The 26,758-nt window shown below is 40.1% G+C and overlaps 1 protein-coding gene across 2 annotated transcripts in view; it reads left to right on the top strand.

Moving 5' to 3' along the window:
- WIF1 (WNT inhibitory factor 1) overlaps nucleotides 1-26,758 on the top strand; it is an 88,015-nt gene that overhangs the window by 26,872 nt on the left and 34,385 nt on the right. For both annotated transcript variants that reach the window (XM_043446330.1, XM_043446329.1), the window contains exon 3: nucleotides 24,879-24,987. In XM_043446330.1, the coding sequence (XP_043302265.1) occupies nucleotides 24,879-24,987 (109 nt within the window). The remainder of the gene's footprint in view (nucleotides 1-24,878; nucleotides 24,988-26,758) is intronic.

Here is a 26,758-nt window from a genome sequence, read left to right as displayed (position 1 = left end):
CCCAAGAACAAAGGCTTAGAAGTTTGAACCAGGGCCAGAATCAGTCTGTACGAGTTAACGATGTCCCAGACCATCGGGGAGCCTGATGGACTCATCCACGTGTGTGAACTTTCTCTCATCACATCAGATCAGCAGTCATCATGGAAAGATGACAGTTGATTCAGCTTTAATGTGCTTTTTTTTTTTTTTAATGAATCAGCTTGACTAACTGTGGTGTCTGCTTGCATCTGCCTCACAACTGTTTATTTTACCTGTAAAGCACAGTCATTCACTGTGCTTGGGAAGACAGTGCTATCCTTAACTAGGTTTACCTCTAAGGAGAGGAGCTGCAGTCAGCCGTGGTGCCTTTCAAGTTCCAGCTAACGGCGGGGAGGAGTTTTAACTATGAATACATGTTTACTACTACATAGAAGTGGGTATTTTGATTACTGAAATGAGAACAGTTTTAGCACTAATCAGAGGACATTTTATTATACTGTAGATTACTAAATAATCTACAGGAAATAACTTTCAGAAATGAAAAAGCAACTGTATAACATAACAATTAGATAGTAATAAAGGAGGGTTCAGAATGGTGCTAATCTTCTGACATGTTTTAAGTGGGCAAAATGAGAGGCTGTGAGGTTGGCTTACACTCAAATGGAAAAGGTGCTGCCCTGTCTTTGGCTCTTAAAAATCCTCCTGTAAGGATCTAAGGACTTACAACTATTACAGCAAATAAGCAAAACACCATAGAGCAGTCTTTTTCACAATAGCATCTCTAAATCTACTATGTGGGCTTCTTTCTGCTAGACCTTTGGACAAATCCTCAGGCAGATCCTGGAATTTCGCTCGTCAGCCAGAAATAATAAAATGTCTTCTGATTAGTGCTAAAACTGTTCTCCTTTCAGTAATCAAAATATCCATTTCTGTGTAGTAGTAAAAATGTACTCATAGTTGAAACTCCTCCCCGCCCTTTGCTGGGACCTGAAAGGCACCATGGCTGACTGTTCTCACTAGACCTCCCCCGGGGCTGGATGACCAGCGTGCAGGTGGAGGGCCACAAAAGAGCGAGACGAGATGCGAGGCAGGGTGTTGGGATCACCCACAGTCAAACACGATTAACCCCCAGAGGACGGTCAGAGCTGACCTTGTTATTAAGGGCAGCCTTCCCGAGACCCTCCACTGGGAGAATCTGGCACCTTCGCCTGCCAGGGCAATGCCCTCCCTCCCCCCTGGGCGCTCATAATCACAGCGCCCAGCCTGCTCTGGTCTTGCCACATCGTCTTCCACGCTGTTTCCTGACTGTCCCGTGTCCCATCCCGCCTGAGGGACTTGGCAATAACCATTCCTTGTGCTGGCGTGCTCTTCTTCAGATACTTGTTCAATTATTTACAAGATTTCTCATCCTCATAGTCACCTGCTTATATAGATACAGACACTTTTCTGACAAAAACAACAACGTGTATATATATATATATATAAAGTACTGGTTTAAGTCAGTAGTATTTATTGCCTATATTGTCTATATAGTACAGTGTTAGACAAGGTAAGGATGACGGAAGTCGTCTTTGCCTCTGTCTTCAAGAAACTACTACTTGACTGAATTTACCTAAGAGGTATAAGTATCCACAGGGTGTTGGTTACATGTGCGAAGTCACTTCGGTCATGTCTGACTCTTTGTGACCCCATGGACTACTACCCACAAGGCTCCTCTGTCCATGGGATTTTCCAGGCAAGAATACTAGAGTGGGTTGCCATGCCCTTCTCCAGGGGATCTTCCCGACCCAGGGATTGAACCCACGTCTCTTGTGTCTCCTGCATTGGAAGGTGGGTTCTTTACCGCTAGCGCCACCTGGGGAGTATCCAGGAGCCCCCATGAACACCCAAATCTGATGATGTTCTACCCCTTAGTATATATGATGGCACAGTGCAATGAACACAGTTGACCTTCTGTATCTGCAGCTTTATCCATTTTCCATCAGTGGTTGGTTGAATCCATGGATGCAAAACCAATGGATGCAGAGGGTCGATTGTCTCGCTTCTGCTTAAACTAAATGTAATGTTTTTCCCATATGTCCAATTTCCTATATTTCAATTTGAACAGAAAGAAGTCACACAATAGGTAAAAATGATACTGTGATTAACTTATACTGTGTGTATATTTCCAAAAGCATGTTTGATTTTCCTAGATCTTGCCTTTTATCTTATGGCTCCATTTCAGCCAACAGCTCTGATGATGGCAAAGGTTTTAAAGTAAATTAGTTCTGATTAATTAAAAACAAAATCTTTTCCAAATTGAAACATAAACAGAAGAAAAGGTCATTGTATGTAGCTGATCTTTATTCATTCCATCTCTCACTTGCAATGCGGCAGGCACTGCTCGAGGTGGTAGGGATGCAGCAGAGAAGACAGGTAAAGTACTGGCCCTCGTGGGGCTGACTGTCCATGTGGTGAATAGGACATATCATTATAAAAAGTTTAAGTGGACATAGGTCAAGTAATGATAAGTGTTACGTGGGAAATTAAAGCAGAAAATAAGGATATGCATGGTGGGAGTTGTTATTTCAGAGAGAAGGTATGAGCAAGGTTGCTTGGATGAGATGGCATTTTACTTGAAACCAGAATAAAATTCAGGGTGTAACTGTGTGCATATCTGGGGGGCGAGCACCCTAGCAGAAGGAATAGTTAGTGCCAAGCTCCCCAGGCGGGAAGGTACCTGGCATGTTAAGGCAATAACAAGGAAGCTGGTGTGTCTGGACGAGAGTGGGTGGGGAGCCTTGGTTATGAACATCTAGCCAGAGGGTTAGCACTGCGGTAGCACTTGGGAATGAAGTTTCCTTTTTTGTGTGTATGTGTGTATGTGTGTTTTGCCACGCCATGTGTGGGATCTTATTTCCCCAACCAGGGATCGAACCTGTGCCCCCTGTATTGGAAGCACTGGACTGCCAGGGAAACTCTTCTGTATCACTTGGGATGTGTTATTCTCTGTGAATTGAAGCTTACTCATTCCACACAGATGTCAATATGAGATGTTGTTTTCTTTTTTAAAAAGCTTTTTATCATGGAAAATTTTAAACATATACAAATATAGACAGAATAGTAAAATGAACACCTATGTATCCATCATCCAAATTCAAGAATTATTAACTTTGGCTGGTCTTATTTTATCTATACTCTGTACCTACTTCCTCTCCCCATAGTATTTTGAAACAATTTCAGGTGGTATATCATTTCATCCACAAATATTTTAGTATGTAGCTATAAAGATAACTGCAACTCCCCTACAAAACTAGTAAAAATAATTCTCTAATATAGATAAACATCTGGTTAGTGTTTACATTTCCTACTATCTCTCAGAAACATCATACATTTTTAAAGATTTGTTTATTTGAATAAGGATCCAGAATAAGGTCCACATATTGTGACTGGTTAAGTCTTTTAAGTTCAGTTCAGTCGCTCAGTCGTTGTCTGACTCTTTGTGACCCCATGAACTGCAGCACGCCAGGCTTCCCTGTCCATCACCAACTCCTGGAGTCTACCCAAACTCATGTCCATTGAGTTGGTGATGCCATCCAACTCATCCTCTGTCGTCCCCTTCTCCTCCTGCCATCAATCTTTCCCAGCATCAGGGTCTTTTCAAATGATTCAGCTCTTCACATCAGGTGGCCAAAGTATTGGAGTTTCAGCTTCAATATCTGTCATTCCAATAAACACCCAGGACTGATCTCCTTTAGGATGGACTGGTTGGATCTCCTTGCTGTTCAAGGGACTCTCAGGAGTGTTCTCCAACACCACAGTTCAAAAGCATCAATTCTTCAGTGCTCAGCTTTCTTTATAGTCCAACTCTCACAGCATATTAAAAAAACAGAGACATTACTTTGTCAACAAAGGTCTGTCTAGTCAAGGCTATGGTTTTTCCAGTGGTCATGTATGGATGTGAGAGTTGAACTAAGTCTTAGGTCTCTTGTAATCTGTGTTTGCCCTTCGTTGCTCTCTTTTTTTAAATTGCTTCAAATCTTTGTTGAGGAGACTAGGTTTTTGGCCTATAGAGGTTCCCATAACCTAGATTTTGTAGATTACATCTTTGTGGTGTAGTTTCACTTGCTCTTCTGTCTTCTAAATTAATATTTTTTGTAGCTATACCTCAGTGTGTTTAATAGAAACATAATATTCCATTTTACAGATACAGTATAATTTGTAGGAAAAAAGTTTAAAAAATTTTTATTGTGGTAAACATCACATAAAATATAAAACATCCTATTTTAACCATCTCTACATTAATACTTTGATAAGGCATTTCTAACTTGTTTTTAAGCTAAAGAAATAAGGTAATTGCAATTTTGCCATGTATGATAACATGGACTATAAATACATGTCTGCAATAAGCAGAAAAAGGAAAAGTTTTTTAGACTATTTTCTCAGCTACTGCTTCCCTTTTGAACTCTTCTGTCACCAAAGCTCATGGCTGATGTCCTTCAGGATGGTTTGATTTCATTCCTCCAGCCCCAAACGTCCAGAAACCTCCAGACTGCTTCTTTCTACCTGTGGGTTCTCTCACTGTCTGGAAACTTTTGCTGCCACACCCCATCCATAAGGGACTTGCATAGATCCTAATATTGGTTGAATGCTTACTATGTGGCAGCATTGGCTGCCTACTTTACACATGTTATTTATTTTAATCCTTGCAACAGTGCTGTGAAGTGGGGGCTGGCCTCCCTCCAGTTCCTCATGCTTGCCAAAGTTCTGTCAGAGCTTCCTCACCTGACCTTTCCGTTCCCTCTCTCACCTGTTTAACTTCCCCTCACGCAGCAGAAGTCAGGCAAGCCTGTCTTGACCCGCCGTGTGTCCGTGCCGTCTTCAGTTGTGTCCCTCTCTGTGAGACCCCCCGGGCTGTAGCCTGCCAGGCTCTTCTTCCGTGCGATTCTCCAGGCAAGAATACTAGAGTGGGTTGCCATGGCTTCTTTACCACTAGTCCCACCTGGAAAGCCCAGCAAAGTCAAATTACATATTCTCAAAGCACTACACACTTCTCCTCTGAAGTACTTTATCACAGTCTTAATTATGTGATCAACTCCCTTCTAGCCTGCAAACTCCAAAAGGACAAATACTGGTTTTGTTCTGACTTACCCTCGGCACTGTAGGCATACACAATGCCCAGTGCCTGGCACACTCAGGAACATGGGTTGAAAGGATAAGAGGCTAAGACTTTGCCCCAGGCCAGCTAGTAAGCAGTGGGATGAGGATTCAAGCCAAGTTGGTCTGACTGTAGCCCCGGTTCACGCCCGCCTCTGGATGCTATTATCTGAACTGCTAGCTATCTCCATGGAGAGCAGGCTCAGGACCAGCAGAGTTTCCTTGTGTGTGGCCTCACTGTCACCGATTTCCTGCTAAGTTGTGGTTGGAATTCCAGTCTACCTCTCTCAATGAAAGCTTCACAAGTATACTGGGGCTTCTGTTTCCTTTAAAATCAGAAATTTCATGACTTGGACTAGACATGGTAAGACATGATTTACCTATTTTCTTTTTTAAGGATATAACTAATTGGACCTGAAGCTTTTGAGCCACAAAAATATATTAGTCACTGGAGATTCAAATAAGAATAGTTTTTGAGCCACAAACATATATATTGGGTTGGCCAAAAGGTTCATTTGGGTTTTTCTGTAAGATGTTCTGTAAAACTCCAAATGAACTCTTCGGCCAACCTAATATTAGTCACGGGGATTCAAATAAAAATAGACAATAGACAAAGTTCTCTCCACAGAGGAGAGTGGGAAGACAAGTAAATGGATTGTTAGTATACATACAATAGTAAAGATAAGGGAAAGTACAGGAAAGATTCATCTGGAATGGAGAAGTTTGACTATAGAGGTGACGTTTTACCTGAGTCTGGAAGGTTGAGTCAAAGTTTGCCTGGTAGACAAAAATGTGCATGCTCAGTCACTCAATCATGTCTACAAGGGCAGGTGGTAAACATTTCAAACATAGAGAAGGGAGCAGTGTTTGTGTGAAAGCATGCAGCTTAATGGACTCAACACTTGCTGTTACTGGATCAAAGCCTTGTGAGGGAAGACATGACAGATGAGGTTGTGGGCAGAGCCTGATGGAAAGCTGTAGCTGAACTCCTCCTTGTGATCAGAAATCATTAAGAGTTTTAAGTGGGAACAGTGATGTGGTCCAGCTGGCATGAAAGAGGAAAAATTGGATGATAATGTGGATTGGAGGGGATAAATCTGAGAGTCATTAATTAATAGAGAGATAGGTCAGGGACAGTTAAAGCCGCATGGGTGAGAAGTGTCTGAATTTTGGTAGTAACAGTGGAAAGGAAAAGAAAGGGATAGATCTGAAAAATCAATGAGGATTTGTGGAGGTGATTGGTGAAAGAATAGTTTATAAAGACTAACATATTTATAGGTTGGACAATCGGTTATGGACTGCTTGCTATCTTAAGAAATAAAAGTGAAGAGGTTCATTGGGAAGATAATGAGTTTGGTTCAAACATGCTAAGTCCAAGGGGAGCTGTCTTGTAGATAGTTGTTGATATGAATCTAGAACTCAGAAGAAGGGTAAAAACTGGAGATAAAAATTTGGAGATCACGGAAACATAGGTGTAAGTTGAAGACAGAGAAACAGATAAGATACCCCAAGAAGAAAGCAAAAGCAGGAAGAGGAGCCCAGAAGTTGTATCCTGGAAACATTAACCTTGAAGGCAGTGCTTCTTAACCCTTTTTTTGAGTCAGGGACTCCTTTAAGAATGTGATAAAAGCAAGGGTCTACTCTCCCCAGAGAAACAGTCATATTTATGGAAACACAAAAGCTATGGATTGTCTAGTGGTGTCTGGGCCCATATCTGAACTCTTTGTAAGGTGCAGTTATAAGAGAAGCACGTAAAAGAGAAAGACATCAGAGAAGACATAAAAAGAGAAAGACATCAGAGAAGGAGAGAGAGAAGAGAAATTGTTGCAATGTATAGGTCCAAAAAAAAAAAAAAGAGAAATTGATTGTAATAAAAAACATTTAAGAGAATATTTTTGTTTGTTCAGTCACTAATTCTTGTCGGATTCTCTGTGACTCCATAGACTGCAGCATGCCAGGCTTCCCCATTGTTCACTATCTCCCAGAGTTTGCTCAAACTTATATCATTGATTTGGATGCCATCCAACCATGTTATCCTCCATCATCCCCTTCTCCGCTCAGTCTTTCCCAGCATCAGTTTCTTTTCTAATAAGTCGGCTCTTCACATCAAGTAGCCAAAGCATTGAAGCTTCAGCATCAGTCCTTCCAGTGAATATTCAGGGTTGATTTCCTTTAGGTTTGACTGGTTGGATCTCTTTGCTATTCAAGGGCCTGTCAAGAGTCTTCTCAGGACCACAGTTCAAAAGTGTTGATTCTTCAGTGCTCGGCCTTCTTTATGGTCCAACTCTCACATCTTTACATGACTACTAGAAAAACTATAGCTCTGACTATACAGACCTTTATCAGCAAAGTGATGTCTCTGCTTTTTAATATGCTGCCTAGGTTTGTCATAGCTTTTCTTCCAAGGAGCAAGGTCCAGCTCTCAGTGGATTTAACAACTTGGAAGTCATCAGTGACCTTTTAGGAAAGCATGCTATGAGTAATGAGGGCAAAAACCATACTGTAGTGAGCAGAAAACTGATGGGCAAGAAAACCAAGCCTCCTCTGGCAGCATCATAATGACAGGAAGGAAGAAAGATAGCCTGGTAGAGACAGGGTTGGGTTTTTAACCTTTTCATTACATTAATATAAATGAGAGAAGATGACATTATTGATGCTGCCAGACTCAGAGGATGTGGGAAGGAAGCAAGATGGAAAGTGGATGTGCCTGTTTGTAGATGGATGGAGGAAAGTGGACAGTATTCCTGTCTAACAGTGTTGTGGATAAGAGATTGTCATCAGTTGAGTGAAGACATTAGGAATGGGCAGAGGACTTCAAGGAGTCTATGGAATTGTTGTGTGTAGGAGAAGAGACATTTAAAAGAATTGCTCAGGGGTCCTTGGAGACTACTGGAGTTGGCCACATAGATTTAGCCAGTCCTCAGACTATGGATTTTCAGCACCAGTATTCTCCAGGAAATTCCTTTGGTTCTGTTTCTTGAAGAGGGATGATTGGTGTATGTATAAGTAACAATTTAAAATAGCAAATATCCAGAGGAGCCTAAAAAATTAAAAAGGCTAATTGTGTTACATGTTATAGGCAATGGTTTTTCCTGAAGTATAAAGAACATTTATAGCGGTGACTGTTACTCGACTGTATAGAGCTTCTCCATCTTTGGCTGCAAAGAATATAATCAATCTGATTTTGGTATTGACCATCTGGTGATGTCCATGTGTAGAGTCTTCTCTTGTGTTGTTGGGAGAGGGAGTTTGCTATGACCAGTGAACTGTCTTGGCAAAACTCTGTTAGCCTTTGCCCTGCTGCATTTTGTACTCCAAGGTCAAACTTGCCTGTTACTCCAGGTATTTCTTGACTTCCTACTTTTGCATTCCAGTCCCCATAATGAAAAGGACATCTTTTGGGGGTGTTAGTCCTAGAAGGTCTTGTAGGTCTTCATAGAACAGTTCAACTTCAGCGTCTTCAGCATTACTGGTCAGGGCATAGACTTGGATTACTGTGACGTTGAATGGTTTGCCTTGGAGATGAACAGAGACCATTCTGTCATTTTTGAGAGTGTATCCAAGGACTGCATTTTGGACTGTCTTGAAAGCTACTCCATTTCTTCTAAGGGATTCTTGCCCACAGCGGTAGATATAATGGTCATCTGAGTTAAATTCACCCATTCCAGTCCATTTTAGTTCACCAATTCCTAAAATGTCTATGTTCACTCTTGCCATCTCCTGTTTGGTCACTTCTAGTTTATCTTGATTCACGGACCTAACATTCCAGGTTCCTATGCAATATTGTTCTTTACAGCATCAGGTTTTACTTCCATCACCAGTCACATCCACAACTGGGTGTTGTTTTTGCTTTGGCTCCATCTCTTCATTCTTTCTGGCATTATTGCTCCACTCTTCTCCAGTAGCATATTTGGCACCTACCGACCTGGGAAGTTCATCTTTCATTGTCTTATCTTTCAGCAAAAATAAGACTGGGAGCTGACTCAGATCATGTGGCTCAGATCATGAACTCTGTATTGCCAAATTCAAACTTAAACTGAAGAAAGTAGGGAAAACCACTGACCATTCAAGTATGACCTAAATCAAATCCCTTACGATTATACAGTGGAAGTGACAAACAGATTCAAGGGGTTAGATCTGATAGACAGAGTGCCTGAAGAACTATGGATGGAGGTTCATGACATTGTACAGGAGGCAGTGATCAAGACCATCCCCAAGAAAAAGAAATGCAAAAAGGCAAAATGATTGAGGAGGCCTTACAAATAGCTGAGAAAAGAAGAGAAGCAAAAGGCAAAGGCGAAAAGGAAAGATATACCCATCTGAATGCAGAGTTCCAAAGAATGGCAAAGAGAGATAAGAAAGTTTTCTTAAGTGAACAATGCAAATAAATGGAGGAAAACAAAAGAATGGGGAAGGCTAGAGATCTCTTCAAGAAAATTAGAGATACCAAGGGAACATTTCATACAAAGATGGGCACAGTAAAGGACAGAAACAGTATGGACCTAATAGAAGCAGAAGATATTAAGAGGTGGCAACAATACACAAAAGAACTATACAAAAAAGATCTTAATGACACAGATGACTATGATAGTGTGATCACTCACCTAGAGTCAGACATACTGGAATGTGAAGTCAAGTGGGCCTTAGGAAGCATCACTATGAACAAAGCTAGAGGGGGTGATGGAATTCTAGTTGAGCTATTTCAAATCCTAAAAGATGATGCTGTGAAAGTGCTGCACTCAATATGTCAGCAAATTTGGAAAACTCAGCAGTGGCCACAGGACTGGAAAAGGTCAGTTTTCATTTCAATCCCAAAGAAAGGCAATGCCAAAAAATGTTCAAACTATCACACAATTGCTCTCATCTCACACGCTAGCAAAGTTATGCTCAAAAATCTCCAAGCCAGGCTTCAACAGTACGTGAACTGTGAACTTCCAGATGTTCAAGCTGGATTTAGAAAAGGCAGAGGAACCAAAGATCAAATTGCCAACATCCATTGGATCATCGAAAAAGCAAGAGAGTTCCAGAAAAACATCTACTTTTGCTTTATTGACTATGCCAAAGCCTTTGACTGTGTGGATCACAACAAACTGTGGAATATTCTGAATGAGATGGGAATACCAGACCACCTGACCTGCCTCTTGAGAAACCTGTATGCAGGTCAAGAAGCCACGGTTAGAACTGGACACGGAACAACAGACTGGTTCCAAATTGACAAAGGATTCCGTCAAGGCTGTATATTGTCACCCTGCTTATTTAACTTATATGCAGAGTACATCATGAGAAATGCTGGGCTGGATGAAGCACAAGCTGGAATCAAGATTGCCAGGAGAAATATCAATAACCTCAGATACCCAGATGACACCACCCTTATGGCAGAAAGTGAAGAACTAAAGAACCTCTTGATGAAAGTGAAAGAGGAGAGTGAGAAAGTTGGCTTAAAACTCAACATTGAGAAAACTAAGATCATGGCATCTGGTCCCATCATTTCATGGCAAATAGATGGGGAAACAATGGAAACAGTGACAAACTTTATTTTCTTGGGCTCCAAAATCACTGGAGATGGTGATTGCAGCCATGAAATTAAAAGACGCTTTCTCCTTGGAAGAAAAGTTATGACCAGCCTAGACAGCATATTAAAAAGCAGAGACATTACTTTGCCAACAAAGATCTGTCTAGTCAAAGCTATGGTTTTTCCAGTAGTCATGTATAGATGAAAGTTGGACTACAAAGAAAGCTGAGTGTGGAAGAATTGATACTTTTGAACTGTGGTGTTGGAGAAGACTCTTGAGAGTCCCTTGGACTGCAAGGAGATCCAACCAGTCCATCCTAAAGGCAATCAGTCCTGAATATTCATTGGAAGGATTGATGCTGAAACTGAAACTCCAATACTTTGGTCACCTGATGTGAAGAACTAACTCATTGGAAAAGACCCTGATACTGGGAAAGATTGAAGGCAGGAGAAGAAGGGCATGACAGAGGATAAGACGGTTGGATGGCATCACCAACTTGAAGGACATGAGTTTGAGCAAGCTCCGGGATTTGGTGATGGACAGGGTGGCCTGGCATGCTGCAGTCCATGGGGTCACAAAAAGTCAGACACGACTGAGTGACTAAACTGAACTGAACTGATTACTCGACTAGTTCTTTAAATTTTGGCCTCTGAAAATCTAGTTATGAGATTACAGATTTTTTTTTTTTCTGTTTGACTCTTAGGTAGGAAACATTGGAGGATATCTTATCACATAGTATTCTAGTATATGAAATTGAAATTATATGAACAAAGAAGTGAAATTAAGGCATATCTCACAGCCATTACCAAGGTAGTTTAATGTATCATTTTTTAAAACATAAAGTTAAGGGGGAATGTCTGGTTTTTATGATTTTTTTTTTGTTTTTATGATTTTTATCAAAGAAGTTAATACTGTCCGTGTGGATTCAAGAAAAATATATGAAATAATTGAAGAAAATTACCTGAAGCTGAGACTAAGAAAAATACAACCTAAAATTAAATATGGTACAAGCCATCATTGAAAATATCTCCAATATTTCTAACCCCATTAAAAATTTTAGCACTTTTTATCAATAAAATTAAATATGTATACCTCTAAAGATAACTGTATATTATAAAGAAGTCTGAAAGAAATGCAATATTAACTTTGCCATGTATATGTACTACCCAAATTTATTGGTACATTTTGTAAGTGTCATTATGTCCCCCCAAAATGTGATGTGCTGAAATCCACTATCATGTGAATTGTGTGAAGGAGAGAACAAGGAGATGAGATGCTGATGAAGAATAAATGAGATAAAAGGGTGATTGCTCAGTTTAAATAATTATTGAAGAAATAACTCTTAGTACATTCTCCCTCCACCCTATCCAAGGCATGAATACCCAATGACGCTTCTAAAGCTTTAAGAAAAATATACTGAAATATAAATCCTGAGATGTGAAGGAAAAAATAGAAAAAGTATTCCTTTTTCTTTGTTAGAACTGAACCCTCCTTCTCCCATCTCCTCTAGGACACCTGCATTCAGACTGCTTTATTAGCCCTTCCATGGTCTCCAATAACTTTTCTTAGTACTTGGGAGAAATTGTGGCTGTGCTCCTGAGTTCCTCCACACTGTTTCCCCCCATAGTTACAGACTGTCCCAAGCCTCCAAAGTGCCATCTGCACCTCTTGGAATGGTGTTTTCTTTCCTCAATCCCTTACCTCACCCCACTCAATATTGCCCAAAACAGTCCTCCTTCCTAGGGCCCAATTTTTAGCTTGGCAGTGACCCATAACTTTGCAAATGTTTGAATCAGGGCAAGATTATTCTAAGAAGGAGGTACTTGTCCCAGAAGCCTCAAGGTCAGGGGCCCCACTGCTGCCTGTGATCTCAGAAAGACAGCAGTGAACAGTCCTAAAGTGGGATCTTAGTTCCCTGCCCAGGAGTTGAACTGGGTAACCGAGATAAAAACCAGGAATCCTAGCTGCTAGACCACCAGGGGCTAGAGGCAAAGTTTCCCTGGCTCTTACCTCCTTTGAAAGCCAGAATGTTTCATAGAGGCAAAAACTGCAAAAACAGGCCCAAAGTTTGTCCTCAGAGACAGCGTAACATGTGAGAGCACAGAAGCAGTTTGTTTAAGACACAAGCAAGGCAGAAATACACACCCAGAGAGGAGTGTGGGCATCCTGAAGAAGAAGCACAGCTAAGTCAGAAGCTAGGCAGAGAGACACACCCAGAGAGAAAGAATATGGGCCTCCTCTCTAAGAAGGGGCACGGTAAAGAAGTGATTTAAATCACTTATATAGGATAGTACTTCTGGCCAATTATTTTTTTTCTCACACCTGACTGATTCATAGACCCTGCCCAATACACAAAAGGTGTGCAACCTTTTGCTAAGATGGGTCCCACTGCAGAGGCCTGTTGGAGTATGTCCACACTTATTATGGGGTGGTGACCCCTCCTTTTTTAACCCCCAAGGAGCCTTCCTGCACATGTGCTAGACAGGGAAGCTTTCCTTGACCTCAGGAGAGGTCATCTTATCTCTTTAGCAGAGCTCAGCTTTCTGCCATTAGCTTTGTCCTTCGAGTGTCTGAATGAGAACAAATCTTCAATTTTATTCTACTTGACAAAGACCAGCTGTTCAGTCTGGGGACCCATCTATTTCTTACTTCACCTCCATTGCTCTTTCCAAGGAAAATTTTGGGAGTCTGATGAATGTGTGCTGAACGGGATTTTGTTTAGCGCCTACACAGTCTTTATGGTGATAGTAGTGGTAGTTAATCACTAAGTTGTGTCCGACTCTTGCAACCCCATGGACCATAGCCTAGGAGGCTCCTCTGTCCGTGGGATTTCCCAGGCAAGGATTCTGGAGTGCATTGCCATTTTCTTCTCCAGGGAATATTCTGACCCAGGGATTGAACCCAGGTCTCCTGCATTGCAGGCATATTCTTTCTACTGACTGAGCTACCAGGGAAGCCGGACATGGTCTTTACACTGATATCCATTTTTTCAGTCTTCAAAAGCACTTAAGAAAACCTTTTTCATTGTCTAATGCTTTGCTTTTCTACTTCCTTGTTAACGCTCCCACAAAAAATAATAAAAAAATAAACAATCCTAATTTTTGGTTTTATCTAATACAAAATAGCAATTTAAGTCTCTATTGCATTGCTTTCCTATCTTTAGGACTCTTAAAAGAGAGTGACTAGCCAGGGATTTGTTGGATAGCCAGGTCTGTTTTTGGTTTGCATGAGCAAGGATAGTTCCAAACCCTAGGAGGAAAAAATGGAAAATGTCTTAGATATTTCAGATTCATGTGAAGCCAAACCGTGTGATCTCCTGCCAGTTTTAGTTTACAAAACTCTTGTGGTCCTGGGTGTGTTTACTTGGACTTTAAGTTTTAGTATTACCATTATATTCCAATAACTTCACTCCCTCAACTGGTCCACTGACTGTGGTCTAGTCTAGGGTGTGTAAAAAATGATTACTAGAATAGAAAAACTAGGCAGATTGAAATTCTCTCTTTAAGCCTTGTTAATCTCAGTGTCAATTTAATCCAAGTCAGCGACATGATGAAATAACTACCCTGCATGAGAAGGTGCTTTTTCTTTTTGTTTTTGAAGCAAATTCCTCTTAGGGCCAGTTTCAAAAGAAAACAGGAAAAAAGTCATTGTTGATATTTTAGTGACATTGCAATTGCATATTGTAATTTACAGAACACAAAGTTTATGTAAATTTATACAACTTTACAAATTTGGTAGCCCAGTTGTTAAAGAATCCACCTGCAATGCAGGAGACCCTGGTTCAATTCCTGGGTGAGGAAGATGCGCTGGCCAAGGGATAGGCTACCCACTCCAGGATTCTGGCCTGGAGAATTCCATGACCTGTATAGTCCATGGGGTCGCAAAGAGTCGGACACAACTGAGTGCCTTTCACAAATTTAATTAACTTTTAAAATTATACAAATTACTCGTCTTTATAATTATACATATGTCACTTATAGGAGAGACGCAAGTGGAAAATATAAACCAGAAGAGCACTGGGCAAAGTTGTGTTTTAGAATTGGACCTTGTTTACATTATTTGCTTGTATTCTTTCTAGGAGCCTGATTGCCAAGGTTTTGTCCCTAAACAAGCATGAAACAGTTACAAACTATGCCCGGATTGGCTGGATATCAAATGTCAATGTTTGTTTGATCTTTTCTTCCAAAACCTTCTCTATTCTCTATGTATGCTGGGGTGACTGGCCAGACAGCAAAATAAGAGAGACTCTTTCAACCCGTAAAAGTAATTTACCAATTGCCAAAGCAGAGAAGCTGCTGCCTGTCAGTAGAATCAGAGGCTAATGCCACTTCACCACAACAGAGTGTTCTGGATGCCCTGGCTTGCACATCTGAATGCTTCCTGGTAGGTCATTCATTCATTCAGCAAATGTTTATTCAATCCCTTGTGTTGTGTACAAGGCTGAATGAATCTCCAGTAGAGTGCTGGAAAAAAAATATAATCCCATTCTTAACACAAAGAATCCAAGATGTACGTGAGAATACATGATATACCCATGTGAAAAGTTTCTTAATAATACATGGTGATACATATTTAAGGGCCAGATTGGTTTAAGTCCTATCACAGGTCAGAATGGGCTTCCCAGTGGCTCAGCAGTAAAGAATCCGCCTGCAATGCAAGAGCTGCAGGAGACGCAGGTTTGATCCCTGGGTCAGGAAGATCCTCTGGAGAAGAGCAGGGCAACCCACCCCAGTATTCTTGCCGGGGACATCCTACAGTCAGAAGAGCCTGGTGGGCTACAGTCTGACTCGCAAAGAGTCAGACATGGCTGAAGCAACTTAGCACACACATACACACACACACGGGTCAGTGGAAGTGAAAACACTGGAATACAGGCAGGCTCTGGTATGTTCAAAGCAGGCAAGTTGAGCTCCAGCAGCACGTCCCTGTTGCGGAATATTAAGAAATAAGAGAACTATGGAGCCAAATTGTGGAGAGCATTCAAACAGGCTAAAGGCCTTATCCTGGAGATAAGGAGAAATAGGGGAATGGTGATGTGACAAAAGTGATACTAAGTCAAAAAGATACACGCACCCCTACGTTCATAGCGGCACTGTTTACAATAGGCAGGACATAGAAGCAACCTCGATGTCCAACAGAGGCGTGAATAAAGGTGTGGTACATCGTACAACAGCACACTCTTGTTGCCCAGTTGCTCGGCCATGTCCGACTCTTTGTAGCCCCATGGACTGCAGCACGGCAGGTCTCCCTGTCCTTCACTGTTTCCCGGCGTTTGCTCAAACTCATGTCCATTGACTGGAGAAGAAAATGGCACCCCACCCCAGTCCTCTTGCCTGGAAAATCCCATGGACGGAGGAGCCTGATATGCTACAGTCCATGGGTTCGCGAAAGGTCGGACACAACTGAGCGACCTCACTTTCACTTTTCACTCTCATGCACTGGAGAAGGAAATGGCAACCCACTCCACTGTTCTTGCCTGGAGATTCCCGGGGACGGGGGAGCCTGGTGGGCTGCCATCTATGGGGTCGCACAGGGTTGGACACGACTGAAGCGACTTAGCAGCAGCAGCAGCAGCATGTCCGTTGACTCGGTGATGCCATCCCACCATCTCGCCCTCTGTCACCCCCTTCTCCTCCCGCCCTCAATCTTTCCCAGCATCAAGGTCCTTTCCAGTGAATCTGCTTTTCTCATAAGGAGGCCAAAGTACTGGAACTTTAGCTTTAGCATCAGTCCTTCCAATGAATGTTCAGGACTGATTTCCTTTAGGATTGTCTGGTTTGATCTCCTTGCAGTCCAGGGGACTCTCAAGAGTCTTCTCCAGCACCTTATGGTCCAACCCTTACATCTGTATAAGACTACTGGTAAAACTGTAGCTTTGACTATACAGACCGTTGTTGGCGAAATGATGTCTCTGCTTTTTAATATACTGTCTAGGTTTGTCATAGCTTTTCTTCCAAGGAGGAAGCATCTTTTAACTTCCTGGCTGCAGTCTCCGTCCGCAGTGATTTTGGAGCCCAAGAAAATAAAGTCTGTCACTGTTTCCATTTCTCGCCATCTATTTACCATGAAGTATGGGACCAGATTCCATAATCTTTGTTTTTTGAATGCTGAGTTTTAAGCCAGGTTTTCACTTTCCTCTTTGACCTTCAACAAGAGGCTCTTTAGTTCCTCTTCACTTCTGCCATTAGAGTGGTATCATCTGCATATCTGAGGTTGTTGATATTTCTTCTGGCAATTTTGATGCTAACTTGTGACTCATCCAGCCCGGCATTTCACATGATGTGCTCTGCATAGAAGTTAAATAAGCAGGATGACACTATACAGCCTTGATGTACTCCTTTCCCAATTTTGAACCAGTCCACTGTTCCATGTCCAGTTCTAACTGTTGCTTCTTGACTTGGATACAGGTTTCACAGGATACAGGTAAGGTGGTCTGGTATTCCCATCTCTTAAAGAATATTCCACAGTTTGTTGTGATCCACACAGTCAAAGGCTTTAGTGTAGTCAATGAAGCAGAAGTAGATGTTTTTCTGGAATTCCCTTGCTTTTTCTAAGATCCAACAGATATTGGCAACTTGATCTCTGGTTCCTCTGCCTTTTCTAAATCCAGGGCTTCCTTGGTGGCTCAGATGGTAAAGAATTTGCCTGCAATGCAGGAGACCCAGGTTTGATCCCTGGGTTGAGAAGATCCCCTGAAGAAGGGAATGGCTAACCCACTTCAGTATTCTTGCCTGGAGAATTCCATAAACAGAGGAGCCTGGCAGGCTACAGTTCATGGGGGTCACAAAGAGTCAGACACTACTGAGCAACTAACACAATGGAATATTACTCTACCATAAAAAAGAAAGAAATACTGCCATCTGCAGCAACATGGATGGATCTAGAGAATATTATGTTTAGTGAAGTGAGAAGAAAAGAAAAATGCTGTATGATACCACTTATATCTAGAATCTGAAAAAATAATACAAGTAAGTGTTGTTAGTCACTCAGTCATATCTAACTCTTTGTGACCCCATGGACTGTAGCCCTCAAGACTCCTCTGTCCATGGAATTCTCCAGGCAAGAATACTGGAGTGGGTTGCCGTTCCCTTCTCCAGAGGATCTTCCCAACCCAGGGATCAAACTCGGGTTTCCTGCATTGTAGGCAGATTCCTTACTGTCTAAGCCATCAGGGAAAATTTATATCCAAAACTGAAACAGACTCACAGATAGAGAAAACAAACTTGTGATTACTAAAAGGCAGAGGAAATTAGGGAAAGGCAAATTAGGAGTATCAGTTCAGTTCAGTTGCTCAGTCATGTCCAACTCCCTGTGACCCCATGAACCACAACACGCCGGGCCTCCCTGTCCATCACCAACTCCCGGAGTTTACTCAAACTCATGTCCACTAAGTTGGTGATGCCATCCAACCATATAATCCTCTCTCGTCCCTTTCTCATCCTGCCTTCAATCTTTCCCAACATCAGGGTCTTTTCAAATGAGTCAGTTCTTCACATCAGGTGGCCAAAATATTGGAGTTGCAGCTTCAGCATCAGTCCTTCCAATTAACACCCAGGACTGATTTCCTTTAGGATGGACTGGTTGGATCTCCTTGCAGTCCAAGGGACTCTCAAGAGTCTTCTCCAACACCACAGTTCAAAAGTATCAATTCTTCAGCGCTCAGCTTTCTTTATAGTCCAACTCTCACATCCATACATGACTACTGGAAAAACCATAGCCTTGACTAGACGGACCTTTGTTGGGAAAGTAATGTCTCTGCTTTTTAATATGCTGTCTAGGTTGGTCATAACTTTCCTTCCAAGGAGAAAGTGTCTTTTAATTTCATGGCCGCAATCACCATCTGCAGTGATTTTGGAGCCCCCCAAAATAAAGTCAGCCACTCTTTCCACTGTTTCCCCATCTATTTGCCATGAAGTGATGGGACCGGATGCCAAGATCTTGGTTTTCTGAATGTTGAGCTTTAAGCCAACTTTTTCACTCTTCTCTTTCACTTTCATCAAGAGGCTCTTTAGTTCTTCTTCACTTTCTGCCATATGGGTGGTGTCATCTGCATATCTGAGGTTATTGATATTTCTCTCGGCAATCTTGATTCCAGCTTGTGCTTCCTCCAGTCCAGCGTTTCTCATGATGTACTCTGCATGTAAGTTAAATAAGCAGGGTGACAATATACAGCCCTGATGTACTCCTTTTCCTATTTGGAACCAGTCTGTTGTTCCGTGTCCAGTGCTAACTGTTGCTTCCTGATCTGCATACAGATTTCTCAAGAGGCAGGTCAGGTGGTCTGGTATTCCCATCTCTTTCAGAATTTTCCACAGTTTATTGTGATCCACACAGTCAAAGGCCTTGGTATAGTCAGATCATGAATTCCTTATTGCCAAATTCAGACTTAAATTGAAGAAAGTGGGGAAAACCACTAGACCATCCAGGTATGACTGAAATCAAATCCCTTATGATTATACAGTGGAAGTGAGAAATAGATTTAAGGGACTAGATCTGATAGACAGAGTGCCTGATGAACCATGGACGGAGGTTCATGACATTGTACAGGAGACAGGGATCAAGACCATCCCCAAGAAAAAATTAGGAGTATAGGATTAAGAAATATAAATTACTATATATAAAATAGATGAGCAACAAAGATATACTGGATAGCACTGATAATTATACCCACTATCTTGTAATAGCCTGTTATGGAATATAATCTGCAAAAATACTGAATCACTATATGGTACACCTGAAAACAACACAATATTGTAAATTATACTTCAGTAAAAAAGTGATGTTAAAAAAAGTGATGTTTCAGTTAGATATATTAGCTTATATTATGGCATTAAAGAGGCAGGGAGGAAGGATATTTCAGAAATTTTACAATAATGTCACCTTGAGAAAATAAAGTCTGAGTTAAGATGGAAGCAACGGGAATGGAAGAGACAGACTCAGAAGATATTATGGAGAGACAAAGGATAAGATTTTGGTGTCTGGCTATCGGGAGAGGCAAGAAATGACAACTCTGAAGTTCAGTACCTTTGTCATGAAAAAATGATAATACTGTCAACAGAAACCAATAAATCAGGTGGGGAAGCTGTTTGGGGAGGGTGATGAATGAGGCCCTGTGTGCAGAAGCAGAGCCATGACGTGGTGTGAACTATTCACACCGAGCATCTCGTTGCTCAGGGGAAAAAGTTCAGTCTGTGAAAGTTCAGGAGTTTTACGACAGACTATAAAGACTGAAGAGCTGAGGCTTGGTCCTAGTGGTTTTTCTGAGATTGTGAGCTGATAGGAGCCTTAATAAGGAAATGCAGGAAGAGCAAGATGTCGGAGAAGAATCAGCAGACTGTCACGGAATCCAAGGATAACAAGTTGCGAATTTGAAGGATGAAATTTTGCAGAGAGGTGACAAGAAGAATGCTGAGGAAGAATGTGGGATCCGGCAATTTGGGGTCTAGACATTCAGGCGTCAGATTATTTTAAACATCAGGCATGCTTATTCGTTTTGTTTGGAACTTCAACATTGAACTATTTTCCTTTCTTATTTTAGTAGGTTTCTTCTTGCCTTTCACATACTGTATAGGAGCTATTTTATATTCCTTTAGTAATTCTCACGCTCAGGGCCTCATTGGAACATACTTGTATGCCATAATAGTAGTAGGTTGTTGTGAGAATTAGATGAGCGGTGACTGGAGTACAGTAAACACTTAGCAAAAATTATTTGTAAAGTTTCAAACTTCACAGCACTATATTCTGTATTTTTTAATTACTTGAAACTTTAGGGGGGACAGATATGATGCCTTTACTATTTTAGTGTTTTCCCATGAATGCTTAAGCCAACATCATAATACGTGAAGTTGAAAGGGGTTTGAGAGCCACGGTTTTATGAAGAACCTTTGATTCTTAACTCAGAGGTTCCTGCAATTATTGTGCTTATTAGATTAAGTGTACACCATAAACTCAGAACTTCAAAGGTTAAAAAGAAATACTGGATTCTCTCCATTCCCTCCAATGGTTAATGCAATTCTCTGCTTCCTTTCCCTATGTCTACCCAAAAAAGAGTGCCAGAGTGAAGGCCTTCTGAGTTGTCCCATTTGTTGCTTAAATGATGTCTTCATCTCTTCTGGAAGGAACAACTTGAATATTCAGCCAAGTTGCTTGGAAGCAAATTAAATGGGCTCCAGCACTCCTTTCTTGATAATATTTGGGTGTCTTTTATACTTCTCTATGAAAAGAAAATTTACTGCTTGGCAAACCAGGCCAGCAAGATTTCTCAGCAACTTAATTTAGAAGTGAATTATTCTTCTGAATAGACCCATTCTTTGTTTGAGTACAAGGCAATCTTTTCATGTGTTTCCCAAATAAGCACCCTAGTTACTTCTACCTGAGTTTCCACTAGTGTCACTTAGTATAACAAAATGTACTTTTTCCTAATAGAGGTTTTATGCTCTCCAGCATGCCCCCTCCCTATTACAGTTTGTACTCTGGGCTCCTTTTATCTTAGTAATAAATCTGAAATTGGTAAGACTTGTTCCCAAACTCTAAAGCTAGCTCTCTGTTCCCTTTGGCATAGAATTTAGGTTTTATTTGCCCCCAGATAAGTTTTTCCAGGAGAGAGTTTGGGACTAAGAATATTTATTTTATTATAAATAAAGTAAAAGCAGAATGTCCTATCTAGGAGTTATAACATTAATAAATCTATCACTTATTTCATCAACCATTTTCTATGACTTTGAGGGAAGTATTTAAGCTCTTAATTTAAATGAGGAATATATTTCATCTCGACCTCATGGTGATGATAATTTATTTGTAAAAACCTTTATATGGTATTGGTGGTTTGGGTAGATTGCTTTATAATGACAGTGAAACTTTGAAAGAAGTCTGTTCCACTATCAGACAAAGAATTGGTCAATTTCTAAGTGATTTTTAACTTAGAGTTTTTAAGAAGGCAGTGGACGTAAACAAACTTCTTTTAAAAACAAATATACCATGTATGAATAAAATTGTTTATTTTAGAGATTAGAGCATCAATATCTCTAAAAAGAAAGCCAAACAAATAAAAATGGTTTTCTCTGGCAACTGTCTTTTGTGATAAAACCCAAAGAAACTGTTTTGACCAGTTCCTGCTTTGTGATACAGTCTTAGAATTGTAGCAGAAAAGCCATGATGTTTACTGATTCTCAAAGAAATCAAAGGGCCACCCTACTGTGAAATTTGTGATTGATTAGATCAGAGTATTGGTTGGCCAGATGAGTCCATTAAACCCAGCTACATCTTGCAGTGAGGTCATGCCAACGCTAATTATAAACTCGCTGGGACTGAATATAGCACATTTATGCTTCCCAGCCCACCTTACGTGATCACACTGAAAAGCAACAACAGGAGGGACTTTCCTGGTGGCCCAGTGGTTTACAGTCTGCCTTGCAATGCAGGGGGCTCGGGTTCAATCCCTGGTCAGGGAACTAAAATCCCACATACCACAGGGCAACTAAGCCTGTGTGCCACAACCACGGAGCCTGTGTGTTCTAGATCCCACGTGCTGCAACTACTGAGCCTGCCCGTCACAAGAGAGACCGCACGCCGCAAGGAAAGATCCTGCAAGATGCAACGAAGACCCCACATGCCATGACTAAGACTTGAAGCATGCCAAATGATACTTTAAAAAACATTAAAAGGAACTGGCAAAGGTCGTGTGTGTTTGTTATGAAACGATAATAACAGGAGACCCAAAGGTTCTGTGAAGTTACGTTTTTGGACTGGGTGAAATTCTTTCTGTTCCACGTTGGGTGAACATCATCAAAAGCTTCTGAAAGAGACATTTAGAAGCTGCTTAAATACTGAGTGTTGTTTTCTTGAAGCATACTTTCAGAAAGAGGAACAAGAGATTTGAATACACTGTTACCTGAGCGCAGCCATGCTAAATAAAAACCTAAGAAGAATATTTCGTCTATGATCAGAGATTTATGCAAGCAGAGCCAGTGATTATCATCGGCCACACAGAACTGAAAGCAGGGTATATGATTTATGTCTGTTGTTAAATAAGTGTATTTATTTCACTATGAAAGGCGTGGAACCACATGTAGAAAATTTGGTAGAGAGAGAGAGAAAAGGCAAAAAATCAGTTACCATCAATCCTATGCAGTCATTGTTTTAATCTTCATCTCTTGTCTTTCATCCTTTTTCTTATTAACCCAAAAAATCATTTTTAAAACTTGCTGAAATTATATTTGTTTTTATAAATGCAATTTTAAAACATATCACCCACATAAACATAGATTTAATGTATAACGTGATAAAGCTCAAAGGTATAATTATGGAGCAGCAGATGATAACATGTAGTATTTGAAGCAATATAGCTTCAAACTGTTTTATTTTCAATAAAACTGAATTGTTTTATTTTCAACATATTTGCACTCTCTTCACCCAGCCCTTTTCCAATGTTAAATGTACTACAAATACAAATATTTCGAGTAAGTCTTGGCTTGTGGTATGAAGTTCATGAGTGATTGTTGTTTTATTGTTGCTAGTTATTATTACTGTACTTGGTAATATAAATAACCAAAAGTTATTAATTATAAAGGCATACAGCATCAAATCCTTTATAATGCCAACCAAGATATGTTTTAGAACAAAATGTGAAATGATAGATATTATCTAGTTAAGTGTAGAGGGAAGCACAGCTGGTAGAAGTCATTTAAAACACTTGAATTCACGAAATGCCATCTAAGAAGTAGCCCATTTTTAATAATCATTGATTTTCTTGAAGGGACGTAATTAATGTCCTTGGTTTCAAAGGAATTCATTCAATTGAATGACCTTTCCTGATGATACTCCTTTCATCAGACTTCTTGCAATTTTCTGCCTTCCCTTAAACAAGGTAGGAATTAACTCTTCGATGACCCTTTATCCTCAAGGCCTTCCTAATGAATGAATTTAGTAAAATTAATTCACACAACATTTTTACCCACCCAGGGAACCCCTTCACAGTGGTCTTATGGAACCACTGACACAAGTCAAAGAAACAGTTGCAGTGGAATTTTGGTTAATGAAGGTGCTCCTTTTGACCTGTTAAAACCGTGAAGTGCTTTTCAACTTGATACAGGTGTAGACAGTATCCCTACAGATTACCTTCTAAGGCTAACCTTTTACATTATCTTACTCATGAAGTTCTTAATGCGTAATTCATTGATATTGTGACTTACAGCAGAAAGTTGTGCCAGTGTCTACCATGTATCTCTCATATCTTCCATGTTGGAAAATAAATTTCATAATGCATGTAAATTTTTTATACTGCATGTTAAGAAAGGCTGTATTTTTTTTTAAACCTCTTCCTAGCCCATGTTTATGTAATCAGCTTAATTAACCAATCCAAATTCTGGATATCTCTGCCGATAACTGCAGAACCACTTAGTCTGCCTAACTCTCATTTTGGTATCTGTATGATTTATTGATTGTTCTTTATTCCTAAGCAAGAGCATATTGTTTCCATTACAAGTCCTTTTAATAACCCAGATGAGAATCAGTTAAGCATTGAAGCTCTACAGTGAGATTATACATTACTACTTTCAGTAGTTCATGGCCATTCAAGTAACAAGCATCATCTTCTCAACTAGACTCAGTGGGAAAGTGAAAAATGTTTACAATGTAAAGTTTTATGGCTCATTGTCATATTGCAGAGGTGGTTTTTACATTTTTAGACTTTTCTCTCCATAATTAAATTGAGATGTTATATAAACCTTCCAAAGGGAATGATACTGAAAAATAAATGTTAACACCAAGATCATTAAATTTTGGACTTTGATATCTTCTTTTGCACGTAGGTTTCTGCTTTCACTATCACTTATTTATTATGTCTTTCCAAATTCTGATAAAAAAAGACCTCACTTCACATTTGAAAAGAATTAAAGAATGACCCAAGAAACAGATGGATTTTATAAGGGCTGGTTGAAGATTGTTTTGACATCACCTATTTCCTTCAGAGCATTTTTCTCAATCCTTTTAAGCTAAAAGACTACCTTGTAAATATCTTGGATATGTGTTATTAATGTTTTGAAAGAATCACTTCTCTCCAAGCAGTCTTAATTCTAGAGTTCTAAAACCCAGAAGAGAGAGTTATGCCTACACAATATTTTAGGTGTCGTGTGTTCCAGAATTCCTATGGTGAAAAATGTCAGTATTCCATCAGAGGGATGATGAATTGAGAAGTGCCTTCCCACTCTCTGTGGTTTCCATGGTGCTGATTGTCAACGCCTTTTGTTGTAGGCAGAATACTTCTATGAATTCCTGTCCTTGCGCTCCTTGGATAAAGGCATCATGGCAGACCCAACCGTCAATGTCCCTCTTCTGGGAACAGTGCCTCACAAGGCGTCAGGTGGGTGGTCTTTGCCTCAGAGAAAGGTTTATGCTTAAAATATAATAGTGGTGGGAATACTATTTTAGATCCAGATGTCATCCATCAGAGAGATTACAGGATGTTTTCTTGAAGAGAGCTGTTGATTTTAGGGCAAATCAGTTGTTACGTCCCAATTTCCTTTGGACAAAAGATTAGGATAGGCGTGAAGAAATGGAAGTTTTAGAATTTCCTAAAAATTCAGTTCATAAATGATTCCAGATTAAAAAAAGAAAGTCACCATATGAAATATACTTGGCAACAAGTGCTAATTAATGTAATGCATTTAAATGTGGCAAAGATACAAACTAAGTGATTGAGAGGGAATGGGATAAATCAAGAAAAACTTCCCCTAAATGAACATTGTATTTAATAGGAATTTGAAGTAGAGAAGAGACATGCAAAGTGGTAGAAAAGGGTTCAGTCTTTCAGATCTAATCATCCTTCTCTGGTTAGAAAGTACAGTATGCAGTTAGGTATTTAGAACTTTTCAGCTTACAAAGCACCAATTCATGCATTATCTAATTCACGTTCTGGGAGAGAGTCAAGGCTTGAATTACATCTCCATTTTACAAATTAGAAAATCTAGGCTTGTGAGGTTTAACTGACTTTCCCAAAGTCATATATTAGTAGTGAGTGGTGGAGCTGAAACTGGAGCCCAGGTTTTATGACTTTTAGAAAAATACAGAGATCTCTTATGTTAACATGTTGCAATATTTCCTTCTGCCTTGAGTCTATTTTTCTTACATAATTGTAGTAATACTATATATTGTTTTTACATAATGTTTTTCTGGCTTTTAATATTTTAACATAAGCATTTTCCCATGTCATTGCAGATTTTTCCAAAAGTTGTTCTTAATGCCCTTATAATATTCTATTTTATGAATATGCCATAATTTATGTTTCCTTATTGTATGTTACTTAGATTGTTTTTAGGTTTTGTATACTAAAAACATCACAGTAACCATCCTTTTTTAAAGTAATAGATGGACAATACATCACGACTGTCAATACAAGGGCCTGCACAGAATGGGCATTCAGAAAACACTTGTTGGATTAATGGGTGTAGCAGAATCTTAAAGTTCATCTCATTATTTTGTTAAAATAGTTTCTCAGAGGTAAAATTATTGTGTCAAAAGATATGAACTTGAACTTTTTTAAAGGCTCTTAGAACAAATTGCCAAAATCCCAAATTGCTTTCTGCAAAGGCTGCACCCATTGGTACCTTGGCTAGCAGTGTGGCAGAGAGCCTTATTGCAGTCTCATCAACATGGGTTATTAATCATGTTAGCTGTTTAGCTGGCTTAAAAAGTGAAAAGTGGTTTCTCAATGTTCTTTTGATTTGATTTTTTAAATGCCTATGGAGGTAGGAGTCTATTTTCTTGTATCTGTTAGACAATGTAAAATGTCTGTGTGTTTTACTCATTTTTTGTGGTTCTTTTCATTAATTTGCAAAGCTCACTGTAAAGTATTTGTTGATTGTAGTTTTTTTCAACTTATCATTTACGTTTTATTTTTTTTTTTTTTTTTTTTTTTTTTTTTTTTTTTTTTATTAGTTGGAGGCTAATTACTTCACAACATTTCAGTGGGTTTTGTCATACATTGATATGAATCAGCCATAGATTTACACTTATTCCCCATCCCGATCCCCCCTCCCACCTCCCTCTCCACCGATTCCTCTGGGTCTTCCCAGTGCACCAGGCCCGAGCACTTGTCTCATGCATCCCACCTGGGCTGGTGATCTGTTTCACCA

Source organism: Cervus canadensis, chromosome 25 (assembly GCF_019320065.1).
Source record: "Cervus canadensis isolate Bull #8, Minnesota chromosome 25, ASM1932006v1, whole genome shotgun sequence".
Classification (NCBI taxonomy): domain Eukaryota; kingdom Metazoa; phylum Chordata; class Mammalia; order Artiodactyla; family Cervidae; genus Cervus; species Cervus canadensis.
Note: the sequence above shows the minus strand (reverse complement) of the source record. Positions and strands in the feature narration are given on the sequence as shown.